At 43.7% G+C, this 15,696-nt stretch overlaps 1 protein-coding gene across 2 annotated transcripts in view; it reads right to left on the reverse strand.

The window, feature by feature from the left end:
* ANKRD35 (ankyrin repeat domain 35) overlaps nt 1-15,696 on the reverse strand; it is a gene marked incomplete at its 3' end in the record, with an annotated part of 81,960 nt that overhangs the window by 32,278 nt on the left and 33,986 nt on the right. Inside the window, 1 exon segment of one of the 2 annotated variants that reach the window (XM_077463970.1) lies at nt 14,342-14,519. Within the exon segment in view, the coding sequence (XP_077320096.1) occupies nt 14,342-14,380 (39 nt within the window). 2 annotated transcript variants of the gene reach the window in all.

Raw genomic sequence — 15,696 nt, forward strand, 5'->3', positions numbered from 1 at the left:
GTAGTGGTATAAATTTTGGCCAAAATTTATGAAGAAAAAAATTACTAATCTGCTAAATTTTATAACAGAAACGAAGAAAAATTCTTTTTTTTTTACAGAATTTTCTGTATTTTTTCTTTTTATAGTACAAAAAATAAAAAAACTGAGAGGTGGTTAAATACCACCAAAAGAAAGCTCCATTTGTGTGAAAAAAAGGACAAAAATTTCCTATAGGTCCAGTGTTACATGACTGAGTAATTGTCATTCAAAATGTGAGAGCACCGAAAGCTGAAAATTGGTCTGGTTATTAAGGGGGTTTAAGTGCCCAGTGGTCAAGTGGTTAATATTCTATTCTATCCCTTTTTTTTTTTCTATTGTATTTTGTTCTGTTTTAGTCCATTATATTTTATTTTCTATTATATTCCTCTATTTACTATTGTATTTTATTCTCTTCTTCCGGAAATCGAATCCAATCCGAAAACCATTTAAATTTCATCCGAAACTTTGGATTCGTTACGATTGTAATTCGGGAATTTGGATATATCCGAATAACTATTGTTGTTCTATTTTATTCTATTGTTTGTTCTATTCTATTATTTTTATTTCTATGCTATTCAAACTTATTCTATTCTAATTTCAGAAGATGGTTCGATTCTTTCTATTTCATTCTATTCCATTTCTTTTTCTATTTTATTTTGTTCTGTTTTACTCTATTCTATTGTAATTCGGAAATTGGGATATATCCGAATGTTACTATTGTTATTTTCATTTTATTCTATTATTTTCTATTGTTTGTTCTTTTCTATTCTATTATTGCCTATTCCATTTGATTTTATTCTATTCAAATTTCAGAAGATGGTTAGATTCTTTCTATTTTATTCTATTCTATTTCTTTTCTATTCTTCTTTTTTGTTCCTTTTTTACTTTTATTCTTTCATTTTCTATTCTATCCCTTTTTGTTGTTTGTATTTTGTTCTGTTTTTACTTCATTATAGTCTATTCTTTTATTTTCTATTATATTCCTCTATTTACTATTGTATTTTATTCTCTTCTTCCGGAAATCGAATCCAATCCGAAAACCATTTAAATTTCATCCTAAACTTAGGATTCGTTATTTCAGATTTGTTTAAATTCGTTACGATTGTAATTCGGGAATTTGGATATATCCGAATAACTATTGTTGTTCTATTTTATTCTATTGTTTGTTCTATTCTATTATTTTTATTTCTATGCTATTCAAACTTATTCTATTCAAATTTCAGAAGATGGTTCAATTCTTTTCTATTTCATTCTATTCAATTTCTTTATTTTCTATTTTATTTTGTTCTGTTTTACTGTGTTCTATTACTTTATTCTATTGTAATTCTATTGTAATTCTTTCTATTTCATTCTATTCTATTTCTTTATTTTCTATTTTATTTTGTTCTGTTTTACTGTATTCTATTGTAATTCTATTGTAATTCTTTCTATTTCATTCTATTCTATTTCTTTATTTTCTATTTTTATTTTGTTCTGTTTTACTCTATTCTATTACTTTATTCTATTGTAATTCGGAAATTGGGATATATCCGAATGTTACAAATAACTATTGTTATTTTAATTTTATTCTATTATTTTCTATTGTTTGTTCTTTTCTATTCTATTATTGCCTATTCCATTTGATTTTATTCTGGTTAGATTATTCTATTCTATTTCTTTATTTTCTATTATTTTTTTGTTCTGTTTTTTACTTTTATTCTTTAATTTTCTATTCTATCCCTTTTTGTTGTTGTATTTTGTTCTGTTTTTACTTCATTATAGTCCTATTCTTTTATTTTCTATTATATTCTTCTATTTACTATTCAATTTTATTCTCTTCTTCCGAAATTCTGATTCGATTGGGAAACTATTTGAATTTTCGTCGGAAATTTTTGATTTCATTATTTCATATTTGTTCAAACTCCTTACGATTTGTAATTCGGATACATCCAAAATAGCATAAAAATTTTCCGAATTTCGATTCGAAACAAATGTAATCTGCCTGCATTACATAGGGAAGCGCAGAGACCCAGTGAAGGCACACAGGATGTCGGTGCGTTTCGAGTGATTTCAGGGGCCCCTATGTGAGCAGCGTTCGTGGGGTGCAAGCCAAACGCCATGCAGGCTCGCCGCGTCCGTTCCCGAGAGGCCGCCTGCGGTCTGCATACCGCCAATATTCTCCTCTGGCCTCAAGAATCTGTTATTTTTTATAAGTTGAAAAGCAATAAAAAGAGGAGGAAAAAAAATAGAGCTGGAATGTTTTTTTTTTTTTTTTGCATTCCACAAACAGGAGCCAAGGGCCAGGGGCCACAGGTTGTCTGCAGATGTGGGAACGGAGCCCAGGCGCTGCGAGTACAGATGTGGGGGGAGGAGGGGGGGGGGCTCCGCCCACAACGGCGGTCTGTCTGCCTGCGCACGTGTCCGCTCCGTCTTAGGACAGCTGTAAAGCGTCAATCTGGGCGGTCAGATAAAGTTTGCTATTTTTAGATCGTTTTATCCGTACGTTTTTTTTACCCCCCCCCCCCCACACACATTCCGCTAAGTAGCGTTTAGAGGAAACAGATTTTCGGTGATTGGTTTTGGAAAAATGCCAGTACATTTTTTTTTTTTTTTTTTTGTTAGAGGGGCCGTCACTTCTTATTGGCCGATTTTTTTTTACGTACCTTCCATTATTTCAAAAGCATTTCTGGTGACCGTAATTCGCTCTTCAGAGGGAGGCGGGATAATTAGTAGCGGGACGTCATTGGTGGAATGTTGGTCAAGAAGAAACGGGAATGAGAACTTTAAAAATCCTTATCGTGTTTTTTTTTTTTTTTTCAATAATAGTAAAAATTAGGATCTTTAAATGTTACTTGGACCTCACTGACCAAGAGTGGCCCGCTCCTCCTGATCCTGCAGGTACCCCATCTCTATGGTTCGTGGGGGGACCGCTCGAATGTGGCCGACATTGAGGAGGTGTGGGCCCTTCTTTACATGAAGAAGTCCGCCTGCCAACACTGGTCTCCCACCAGCGGGAACCACAAGATGCAGCAGGTGCAGGATTTGGGGTGATCTAAGGGGTGAGGGTGCAGGAACTGGGGGTGATCTGGGGTATAAATGTGCAGGAACTGGGGGTGATCTGGGGTATAAATGTGCAGGAACTGGGGTGATCTGGGGGTGTGAAGGTGCAGCAAATTTGGTGAGCTCAGGTGTGAAGGTGTACGAATTTGGGGGATCACAGGTGTGAAGGTGCAGAAAATTGGGGTGATCTGAGGTGTGAAGGTGCAGGAACTGGGGTATAAAGGGGCATGAAATGGGGTGATCTCGGGTGTGAAGGTGCACGAATTTGGGGGATCACAGGTGTGAAGGTGAACGTGCTGAAACTAGGGTGATCTGGAGGGTGAAGGTGCTGGAATTTGGGTGATCTGAGGGGGGTGAAGGTGCTGGAATTTGGGTGATCTGGGGGGTGAAGGTTTTGGAATTTGGGCGATCTGAGGGGGGTGAAGGTGCTGGAATTTGGGTGATCTGTAGGGTGAAGGTGCTGGAATTTGGGTGATCTGAGGGGGGTGAAGGTGCTGGAATTTGGGTGATCTGAGGGGGGTGAAGGTGCTGGAATTTGGGTGATCTGTAGGGTGAAGGTGCTGGAATTTGGGTGATCTGAGGGGGGTGAAGGTGCTGGAATTTGGGTGATCTGAGGGGGGTGAAGGTGCTGGAATTTGGGTGATCTGGGGGGTGAAGGTTTTGGAATTTGGGTGATCTGAGGGGGGTGAAGGTGCTGGAATTTGGGTGATCTGAGGGGGGTGAAGGTGCTGGAATTTGGGTGATCTGGGGGGTGAAGGTTCTGGAATTTGGGTGATCTGGAGGGTGAAGGTGCTGGAATTTGGGTGATCTGAGGGGGGTGAAGGTGCTGGAATTTGGGTGATCTGGGGGGTGAAGGTTCTGGAATTTGGGTGATCTGGAGGGTGAAGGTGCTGGAATTTGGGTGATCTGGGGGGTGAAGGTGCTGGAATTTGGGTGATCTGAGGGGGGTGAAGGTGCTGGAATTATGATGATCTGTGGGGTGAAGGTGCTGGAATTTGGGTGATCTGTAGGGTGAAGGTGCTGGAATTTGGGTGATCTGAGGGGGGTGAAGGTGCTGGAATTTGGGTGATCTGAGGGGGGGTGAAGGTGCTGGAATTTGGGTGATCTGGGGGGTGAAGGTTTTGGAATTTGGGTGATCTGAGGGGGGGTGAAGGGGCTGGAATTTGGGTGATCTGGGGGGTGAAGGTACTGGAATTTGGGTGATCTGGAGGGTGAAGGGGCTGGAATTTGGGTGATCTGGAGGGTGAAGGGGCTGGAATTTGGGTGATCTGGAGGGTGAAGGGGCTGGAATTTGGGTGATCTGGAGGGTGAAGGGGCTGGAATTTGGGTGATCTGGAGAGTGAAGGGGCTGGAATTTGGGTGATCTGGAGGGTGAAGGGGCTGGAATTTGGGTGATCTGGGGGGTGAAGGTGCTGGAATTTGGGTGATCTGGAGGGTGAAGGTGCTGGAATTTGGGTGATCTGAGGGGGGTGAAGGTGCTGGAATTTGGGTGATCTGGGGGGTGAAGGTGCTGGAATTTGGGTGATCTGAGGGGGGTGAAGGTGCTGGAATTTGGGTGATCTGGAGGGTGAAGGTGCTGGCATTATGATGATCTGTGGGGTGAAGGTGCTGGCATTTGGGTGATCTGAAGGGTGAAGGTGCTGGAATTTGGGTGATCTGAAGGGTGAAGGGGCTGGAATTTGGGTGATCTGGGGGGTGAAGGTGCTGGAATTTGGGTGATCTAGGGGGTGAGGGTACTGAACTGGGGTGATCTCGGGTGTGATGGTGCACGAATTTGGGGGATCACAGGTGGTAGAAGGTGAAGAAATTGGGGTGATCTGAGGTGTGAAGGTGCAGGAACTGGGGGGATTTGAGATTAGAAAGTGCAGGATCTGGGGTGATCTGAGGTCTGAAGCTGGAGAAATTGGGGTGAGCTGAGATGTGAAGGTACAGGAATTGGGGTGATCTGAGGTCAACATGTGAAGGAATCGAGGCTGATCTGAGATGTGAAAGTGCAGGAATTGGGGTGATTTGAAGGTACAGGAATTGGGGTGGTCTTTGGTCCGAAGGCGGTCTAAATGTGAAGACATTGAGGCTGATCTATGGTGTAAAGGTTCAAGAACTGAGGTGATCTGAGGTGTGAAGGTACAGGAATTGGGGCAATCTGAGGTGTGACCATGCAGGAATTAGGGGTGACCTAAAGTCTAAAGGTGCATGAATTGGGGTAATCTGAGATATGGAGGAACTGGGGTGATTTGAATTTGCTGGAATTGGGATTAGTGATGGACGAACTTCCGACGGGACGTTTCGCGAACGCGAAGCGCGAACGAGGCCGACCGTTCGCGAAACCGAACGTTCGCCGCGGGCCCCATTGACTTCAATGGGAGGCGAACTTCGCCAACCTTTAGTTCAAATTTGCAGCCACGAGGTAATTATTAGCTGGGCAAACATAGTCCCACCACATGGCCAATGACATAACACATGTATGAGGTGAATTTGGGATCGATAACTACAAGCATTCTTTTTTTATATGGGAAATTGTTGTGACAATTCAGGACTGTGGAGCGCATGAAGGCAATGGAGGAGAGGGAAGGTCAGGGACCAGGGTAGGCAAAGAAGAGGGTGCAGGAGATGATCACCAGCAGCGTCACATACAGCAATGACACATGCACCGTGATAGAGTCATCTGACAACAGCACCGTGATAGAGGGCACTGACATCAGCAGCGTGACATAAAGCATTAACACCAGCACCGTGATAGAGTCATCTGACAACAGCACCGTGATACAGAGCACTGACATCAGCAGCGTGACATAAAGCATTAACACCAGCACCGTGATATACAGCACTGACAGCAGCACCGTGATATACAGCACTGACAGCAGCACCGTGACATACAGCATTGACAGCAACACCGTGATAGAGAGCACTGACATCAGCAGCGTGACATAAAGCATTAACACCAGCACCGTGACATACAGCATTGACAGCAACACAGTGATAGAGAGTACTGACATCAGAAGCGTGACATTAAGCACTGACATCAGCACCGTTATATACAGCACTGACAGCAGCACCGTGATAGAGGGCACTGACATCAGAAGCGTGACATACAGCACTGACATCAGCACCGTGATATACAGCACTGACAGCAGCACCGTGATAGAGAGTACTGACATCAGAAGCGTGACATTAAGCACTCACACCAGCACCGTGATATACAGCACTGACAGCAGCACCGTAAGCAGCCCCAGGAGTAAGTCAGCACAGCACAGGGATGGTGTGATCCCCTCATAATAAGAACCCCCAGGAGGAAGTCAGCACAGCACAGGGATGGTGTGATCCCCTCATAGTAAGCAGGCCCAGGAGAAACTCAGCACAGCACAGGGATGGTGTGATCCCCTCATAATAAGAACCCCCAGGAGGAAGTTAGCACAGCACAGGGATGGTGTGATCCCCTCATAGTAACCGTCAACGTCACCTTCCCCACTGCTATAAGTAGAGATCTCGGAGTAGGCAACAACACCGGGGACCAACCTCCTCCTTGGGCTGATCTGGGTACTGTCGTCAGACTGCTAAGTAGCGGTTGTTGCTACCTCCTCTTCCTGATCCAATACCAAGAGTGGCTGCGCATCAGAAATGTCCTCTTGATATGGATCGGAAAATAATTCCTGTGACTCAAGCGGAAGGTATGTGGTGGTGGTGGTGTTGTTGGTGGTAGTGTCTTTGGGGGTGCACATAGCAGAGAGTGAAGAAGAGGGTGCAGATCGAGAGGATGAGGAGGGTGCAGAAGAGTAAGGCTGAGTGAGCCACTCAACCAAGTCTGGTGCGTCCTTTAAAGTAATTGAACGCACCTTCTGCAACTTCCCACTTTGGCTCAAGGCTGTTGCTCCTGCCCTACCCCTACCACCCCTGCGGAAGGGCCTGCCTCTTCCTCTGCCTGTCATTTTTTTAAATCACCCTGTGACAAAACTCTTAGTCCCTATACCGCTGAAGGACTGCTGCAGTATAGGGCAGCAGTCAGCAGTAGTGCACCTCAACCCTATCTATTGTGGACCGATAACAGTCCTTATAGAATAGCAGACTGTACCTCACTCAACCCTATGTACTGTAGCACCCTAGACCAAGTTACCAGTCCTTATAGGAACTTTTGTGGACCAAGCAGGTTGTGTGTTAGTGATTAGCAGACTGTACTTCAGTCCCTATACCAATGAAGGACTGCTGCAGTATAGGGCAGCGGTCAGCAGTAGTGCACCTCAACCCTATGTATTGTGGACCGATACCAGTCCTTATAGAATAGCAGACTGTACCTCACTCAACCCTATGTACTGTAGCACCCTATATACCTTACCAGTCCTTATAAGGACTTTTGTGGACCAAGTAGGTTGTGTGTGAGTGATTAGCAGACTGTACGTCAGTCCCTATACTGATGAAGGACTGCTGCAGTATAGGGCAGCGGTCAGCAGTGGTGCACCTCAACCCTATCTATTGTGGACCGATAGCGGTCCTTACAGAACAGCAGACTGTACCTCACTCAACCCTATGTACTGTAGCACCCTACACAGACCAAGTTACCAGTCCTGATAAAGAGCTTTGTGGAACAAGTGGGTTGTGAATGATTAGCAGACTGCAGCAGAAGGGCAGCAGTCAAGTATAATATTCTTTCTATATTTGGAAGAAAGAATATTATACGTGTACAAGCCTATTACCATACCACTGATACCAGTCCTGAAAAGAACCTTTGTGGAACTAATAGTAACAGCTAATGTTTAAACTGACCCTCACTGCCTGACAACACTGCTTCCTTTCTGTCCCTATACAAAGTGGCAAAAAAGAGTATACTGGAACAATTAGTGGTTACTGGAATAGCTCTTTTGTGGACCTGATAGTAACAGCTAATGATGATGATGATGATGATGATGATGATGATGATGATGACGACTAAACTGACTCTCCCTGTAGCATACACCGTCCTTTCCCTTTCTCTAAACTGACAAAAGACACTCAGGCTGTTGCAAGAATCAGTAGCACAGCAAACCTATATACACCTAACACCTATACCAGTCCTGAAAATAACTTTTGTGTACCAAATAGCTAGTGGTTTATCTCTCCCTACTCCACACAGCAACCTTTCCCTATAGTGACAGAAGAAAGAATGTAAAATGGCCACCGGATCGGGTGTATTTATAGGTTAGGGGGAATGTCCAAGTGTCCATGTGCTGTCATGTCTCAATTGGCTGTCCTGTACGCCATGATGGATGTGTCATCATAGGTCAAAGTTCTTTTACACATTAAACACGTAAGTCCGCCGGGGCGAACGACGGCAATAGGCGAGCGAACGAGTGGACCGCGAACGACCGAAATTCGCCGCGAAACGACCGCCGGGCGAACCGTTCGGCCATCACTAATTGGGATGATCTAGGGGATGAAGGTGCTGGAATTGGGGTGATCTGGGGGGGAAGATGATGGAATTGGGGTGATATGGGGGTTGAAGATGATGAAATCGGGTTGATCTGGGGGATGAAGGTGATGGAATTCAGGTGATCTGGGGAGTGAGGGTGCTGGTATTGGGGTGATCTGGGGAGGGGGGGTGAAGGTGCTGGAATTTGGGTGATCGGAAGGGTGAAGGTGCTGGAATTTGGGTGATCGGGAGGGTGAAGGTGCTGGAATTTGGGTGATCGGGAGGGTGAAGGTGCTGGAATTTGAGTGATCGGGAGGGTGAAGGTGCTGGAATTTGGGTGATCGGGAGGGTGAAGGTGCTGGAATTTGGGTGATCGGGAGGGTGAAGGTGCTGGAATTTGGGTGATCGGGAGGGTGAAGGTGAAATGGATAATGCCCAGTAATGTGTGAACTCACCCGGGCCACCAGACACTTCACACCCATTGAGATGTCTGCAGGGACATGCCCAGAGCCGCCCGCAAGCAACGATTGTTTGTATTGATAACATCTCTGAGATGATTAAAAGGTCTCTCTGCAGAAACCAATTTTTGTTTTCTGATGCATTTTGATGGATTGCAGCCAATGGTATGCCTACCTAGCGTGATACAAATGTTGCTCGTGTTCTTCCAATTACACAAAGAATTTGGCGAAGAATTGGTGTGTCGGCATTCTGACCTTGCTAGGGGGCCCATTCACAGAGGTTTCATGGGCAAATGCTCAAATTTGTCAACACAGTGCGCTAGTGTGTTGGGCCCCCCCGGGTTGGCTCTAATTCAGCACCAAAACCCGTAATGACGTTAAAGACACGTCAACCAATCAGAGTGTCCACTTTACTGGACAGTGATTTGGTAATCTAGGATTCTAAATGGCAGCTGTGGATTTCAGCTCTTTGACTTTCTGAGCAACGTTGGCCATAGATGGTTAACGAGATGTCGTAAAGAGACACAAGACTTGTCCATTCCACTGGGACCCACCATAATGTCAACTCAATGGGTCATTGAGGCCCATTAATGGTAATAAAATTTGTTACAAAGTAAAGACTACAATTGGCGCACACTCTCTCGAAGAACCAACAAGGTGGAAAATCTTTGTATGCCATAAGGGAAGTTTTTGTTGAGCACCAAGTACGTCACCAACAAACCTTATACAGCCCAACCTAGTCCAATTGTTGAAATTGGCCTTCTGGTCAGGTACGAGTCCACCGAATGGTGAGCTTTGCCACCAATGTTGGGCACCTTCATCTACTGTGATCTGAGTTCAGAACAAGATCAGTTGATTGGTTTTTGAGAAATCCAGAAATTCTTTCTAAAAATATCAGCCAATGGCCAGATTCCAAAATGTTACCAAAATGTTTAAAACTCAAACGTCTGATACAAATCAACTTATTGGTTTCTGCGAAATCCAGACAATCCTTCCCGAAAATATCGACCTATGGTCAGATCAAACATTTGACCCAAATTTTCAAAACTCAATCATCTAAAGCAAATCAACTTATTGGTTTGGTATTCCTTCTTAAAAATCTTAGACAGCCCAACCTAGCCTTCTGGTCACTTACGAGTTCACCAAATGAGTGAGTTTTGCCACCAACGTTGGGCACCTTCACCTACTGTGATCTGAGGTCAGAACAAGATCAGTTTATTGGTTTCTGGGTAACCCAGAAATCCCTTCTAAAAAAAAAAAAAAAAAAAAAAATCGGCCAATGGTCATATGAAAAATTTTACCCAAATGTTTAAAACTCAACGTCTGATACAAATCAGCCTATTGGTTTTTGAGAAATCCAGACAATCCTTCCAAAAATATCGGTCAGATCAAAAATTTAAACTTTTTTTTTTAAATTCAGTGTCTTATTCAAATCAGCTTATTGGTTTTGTATTCCTCTTTCAAATATGGTCGTATCGAAAATTTGACCAAAATTTTTAAAACTCCAAATGTCTGACACAAACCAACTTATTGGTTTCTGAGAAATCCAGAAATTCCTTCTAAAAATATCGGCCAATGGTCTGAAATTCCTTCTAAAAATATCAGCCAATGGCCAAATCAAAAATTTTACCAAAATTTTAAAACTCAAAACGTCTGATACAAACCAACTTATTGGTTTCTCAGAAATCCCTTCTAAAATATCGGCCAATGGTCAGATGAAAAATTTCACCAAAATGTTTAAAACTCAACGTCTGATACAAATCAGCCTATTGTTTTTTTGAGAAATCCAGACAATCCTTCCAAAAATATCGGCCAATGGTCAGATCAGAAATTTGAAATTTTTTTTTTTTTAAATTCAGTGTCTGATACAAACTAGCTTTATTGGTTTGGTTATTCCTCCTTCAATTATGGCCAGATCAAAAAAAAATTACCAAAATTTTTAAAACTCAAAACGTCTGATACAAACCAACTTTATTGGTTTCTCAGAAATCCCTTCTAAAATATCAGCCAATGGCCAGATCAAAAATTTTACCAAAATTTTTAAAACTCAAACCTCTGATACAAACCAACATATTGGTTTCTGAGAAATCCATAAACTCCTTCTAAAAATATCAGCCAATGGTCAGAAATTCCCATCTAAAATTATCAGCCAATGGCCAAATCAAAAATTTTACCAAAATTTTTAAAACTCAAACCTCTGATACAAACCAACATGTTGGTTTCTGAGAAATCCATAAACTCCTTCTAAAAATATCGGCCAATGGTCAGAAATTCCATCTAAAATTATCAGCCAATGGCCAAATCAAAAATTTTACCAAAATTTTTAAAACTCAATTGTCCGATACAAATCCCACGCAGAGACAAGAAGTTCAGCTTTTTTTTTTCTTTTCCCACAAGCCCGATTTTTAGTAGTGATTGCATGTAGGATTCTTGCCGTGACTCGCAACAGAAACAGCGACCGGTTTTTCCAGTTGTAAAGTCTTCTCGTCCCGTTAAATTGCCCAGACACCTTTTTTTTTAATGATCCGTCACACCTCCAGGATAAGCCTTAGTGACCCCGATAATTTTTTTATTTAATTTTTTTAATTACTATTATTTAAATGACTATTTTTGTTCATAACAGGATCAGCTGGAATCCTTTTCCGTCAACACAAAGAAGTTGTTCATCATTCGCTACCAACAAGTTCTGACACTTTCCGCCCTAATTATTCAAATTCCAAAAAATGCTGAAGGCTCCTCAGCGAGATCTCTCACTTTAAACTCTCCAATTATCGGGGAGAGTCGCGGTTTGTAATTACCGCCAAACCATGGGAGCCGTTCCCAAATCTACGCTGTTCCATGCAATTTTGATACGAGTGACACACCGAGCGATGGTGACCAGACATTGGGTGAGGAGGACCCCCCACAGGACAAAAAAAGTCTCATCAATGGGAGACAAAAATTGATAAGAGGCCACAGTGACATCACCACTCTCCAGATATAAGATATATTATACAGGAGTGACATTATGTCTGTAGGTTGGCACTGTATGGTGTAGGTCATCCAAGCAGTTGTGCAGCAGCTGGACTGCCCCTCCCCCATTGTACACACAGCTGTCAGTCATTATAGGACTGATTACAGAGCTCAGTCCCGGTGATGACAGTCCTGACTCTCCTCTCCTCTCCTGGTGATCGGGTTGTAGTTTGTTTCTCTGTGTGTTCTGTATTAGTAACCAATAACTGCCGACCGCTGAGCAAACATTCCCGCTGACCGCGGCTGGAACCCGTCACGCCAACTTCTCCGGAATACTCCTGAGTTCCGACCGCCGGCCACGCACACAACAAACACTTCAACCTCCACATATACCCAGGAGTACAGTGTCCGTGTTCTGGATCCCCAAGTGTCAGGGTGTCATTGTTCTGGGACCCCCAAGTGTCAGGGTGTCATTGTTCTGGGACCCCCAAGTGTCAGGGTGTCATTTTGTTCTGGATTCTCAAGTGTCAGGGTGTCATTGTTCTGGGACCCCCAAGTGTCAGGGTGTCATTGTTCTGGGACCCCCAAGTGTCAGGGTGTCATTGTTCTGGGACCCCCAAGTGTCAGGGTGTCATTGTTCTGGGATCCCCCAAGTGTCAGGGTGTCATTGTTCTGGGATCCCCCAAGTGTCAGGGTGTCATTGTTCTGGGATCCCCCAAGTGTCAGGGTGTCATTGTTCTGGACCCCCCAAGTGTCAGGGTGTCATTTGTTCTGGGACCCCCAAGTGTCAGGGTGTCATTGTTCTGGGACCCCCAAGTGTCAGGGTGTCATTGTTCTGGGACCCCAAGTGTCAGGGTGTCATTGTTCTGGGACCCCCAAGTGTCAGGGTGTCATTGTTCTGGGATCCCCAAGTGTCAGGGTGTCATTGTTCTGGGACCCCCAAGTGTCAGGGTGTCATTGTTCTGGGATCCCCCAAGTGTCAGGGTGTCATTGTTTTGGGATCCCCCAAGTGTCAGGGTGTCATTGTTCTGGGATCCCCAAGTGTCAGGGTGTCATTGTTCTGGGATCCCCCAAAGTGTCAGGGTGTCATTGTTCTGGGATCCCCAAGTGTCAGGGTGTCATTGTTCTGGGATCCCCAAGTGTCAGGGTGTCATTGTTCTGGGACCCCCAAGTGTCAGGGTGTCATTGTTCTGGGACCCCCAAGTGTCAGGGTGTCATTGTTCTGGGATCCCCCAAGTGTCAGGGTGTCATTGTTCCGGGACCCCCAAGTGTCAGGGTGTCATTGTTCTGGGTCCCCCAAGTGTCAGGGTGTCATTGTTCTGGGTCCCCCAAGTGTCAGGGTGTCATTGTTCTGGGTCCCCCAAGTGTCAGGGTGTCATTGTTCTGGGTCCCCAAGTGTCAGGGTGTCCTTGTTCTGGACCCCCAAGTGTCAGGGTGTCATTGTTCTGGACCCCCAAGTGTCAGGGTGTCATTGTTCTGGACCCCCAAGTGTCAGGGTGTCATTGTTCTGGGACCCCCAAGTGTCAGGGTGTCATTGTTCTGGGACCCCCAAGTGTCAGGGTGTCATTGTTCTGGACCCCCAAGTGTCAGGGTGTCATTGTTCTGGGTCCCCCAAATGTCAGGGTGTCATTGTTCTGGGTCCCCAAGTGTCAGGGTGTCATTGTTCTGGGTCCCCAAGTGTCAGGGTGTCATTGTTCTGGGTCCCCCAAATGTCAGGGTGTCATTGTTCTGGGTCCCCAAGTGTCAGGGTGTCATTGTTCTGGGTCCCCAAGTGTCAGGGTGTCATTGTTCTGGGTCCCCAAGTGTCAGGGTGTCATTGTTCTGGGTCCCCAAGTGTCAGGGTGTCATTGTTCTGGACCCCCAAGTGTCAGGGTGTCATTGTTCTGGGTCCCCCAAATGTCAGGGTGTCATTGTTCTGGACCCCCAAGTGTCAGGGTGTCATTGTTCTGGACCCCCAAGTGTCAGGGTGTCATTGTTCTGGATCCCCAAGTGTCAGGGTGTCATTGTTCTGGGTCCCCCAAGTGTCAGGGTGTCATTGTTCTGGGTCCCCCAAGTGTCAGGGTGTCATTGTTCTGGGTCCCCCAAGTGTCAGGGTGTCATTGTTCTGGGTCCCCCAAGTGTCAGGGTGTCATTGTTCTGGGTCCCCCAAGTGTCAGGGTGTCATTGTTCTGGATCCCCCAAGTGTCAGGGTGTCATTGTTCTGGATCCCCCAAGTGTCAGGGTGTCATTGTTCTGGATCCCCCAAGTGTCAGGGTGTCATTGTTCTGGGTCCCCTGGTCTGGTCTAATCTATAATCATTTCTATCACACAATATAAAATAAACTCCGGCACTATGGCATAATCTGGTGATCCGGTTACCCAGAACCCTCCTCCCTCCTCCCCCCCCGTCACCAAACCTTTGCACCTCTCCAGCACCAATCTCCGGACTCCGGCACAGAACTGGTTAACCCAAAAATACTTCACAAAGTGGTTGCGGTGGCTCCATCATACGTACAGGAAACTGCGAAGAGGAACACGAGAAGATTTTCTTCATCCTGGGACGGGGGGTCCGGCGGGGGCTACGCTCTCATGGTGGCTCCGGTGACACCGAGCCGTGTGACACAGATAGCAGCGATCACACAGAGCAGGGGATGCCTCCCAGGGATATGGGTGTCACCAGACTGGATGCCGAGCCGCCCTCCTGCTGCAATGGGAGAAAGCAGTCAGCCGCTTAACACCTCGAGTGCCGCGCCGCCTGCATTTAAAGGGCCGGCGAACCCGGGACTGGTTACCGATTTTGTCATTCTTATTTCATGCCAGGATTTTATTTTATTTTTTCCTCCCAGAGCCGGTTACATTTTTTTATTTATTTTTATTTTCTAGAAAATGACGGGAAATCCAAAATGTTACAGTTGTCACCAGAACAGGAATAGGGTGGAAATCTTCCAATGGGGACACCCGTCTTTAAGAGGGGGGGAATCTCAGTTTCCTCACTCACTTCCTGTTGTGTCTACAGGACAGGAAGTGAAGGGAAATCTCCTCCCAACTGGACACCAAAAATAAACCGGCAGTAGGAGCGTGCGGCTTTTATGTCCAGCTGGGTTTTACTGCGGCTTCCAACCGTGAAAATGACGGGTTCTCTTTTTGCACCTAAAAAATGACTTCCAGAAGCGGTTCATGTAATTTGGCTTATTGATGGGTATTTAAAGCTGAAGTTTAATGTGCTTATAATTTGCCTTCCCTGACCCCCCCCCCCCCATAATCAAAATAGACTTTTTTTTTTATTATCAATTACCTTTTTTATTTGTATATAAAATAAAATAAATGTAAAAGTCTTTTTTTTTTAATTCAGATTTTATGATTTTTTTTTTTCCCATGACATTTTTATTTTAAATTAAATTACATTTTTTAAAGCTTATATTTTATTTTATGAATAATTTTTCTGATAATGACATTCATTGTGTGTTTGTTTATTCAGATTTTTTTTATTTAAAAAAAAAAACAACACTTTTTTTGATGTTTTTATATTTTATGTAGAATTTTTTTCCAATAATGACTTTTTTTTTCTTTTTACTTTTTTCGTAAATCAGGTTTTTATTTTTTTAAATTACATTTTTTTAAAGCTTTTATTTTATGATTTTTTTTCTGATAATGACATTCATTGTGTTTTTATTAAAAAACAAAACAAAAAAAAAGTTTTTTGCCGTTTTTAGATTTTATGTAGAATTATTTTTTTCAATAATAACTTTTTTTTCTTTTTACTTTTTTTTGTATTCAGATTTTATTTTTATTTTTTTTTAAATTTAAGAAAATATTTTTTTTTATTATTTTTTTTTTAATTTAAGATTTTATTTACAATATTTTTTCAGA

The sequence above is a fragment of the Lithobates pipiens genome, unplaced genomic scaffold (assembly GCF_037356315.1).
Source record: "Lithobates pipiens isolate NorthernLeopardFrog02 unplaced genomic scaffold, aLitPip1_a1.2 Scaffold_30, whole genome shotgun sequence".
NCBI lineage: Eukaryota > Metazoa > Chordata > Amphibia > Anura > Ranidae > Lithobates > Lithobates pipiens.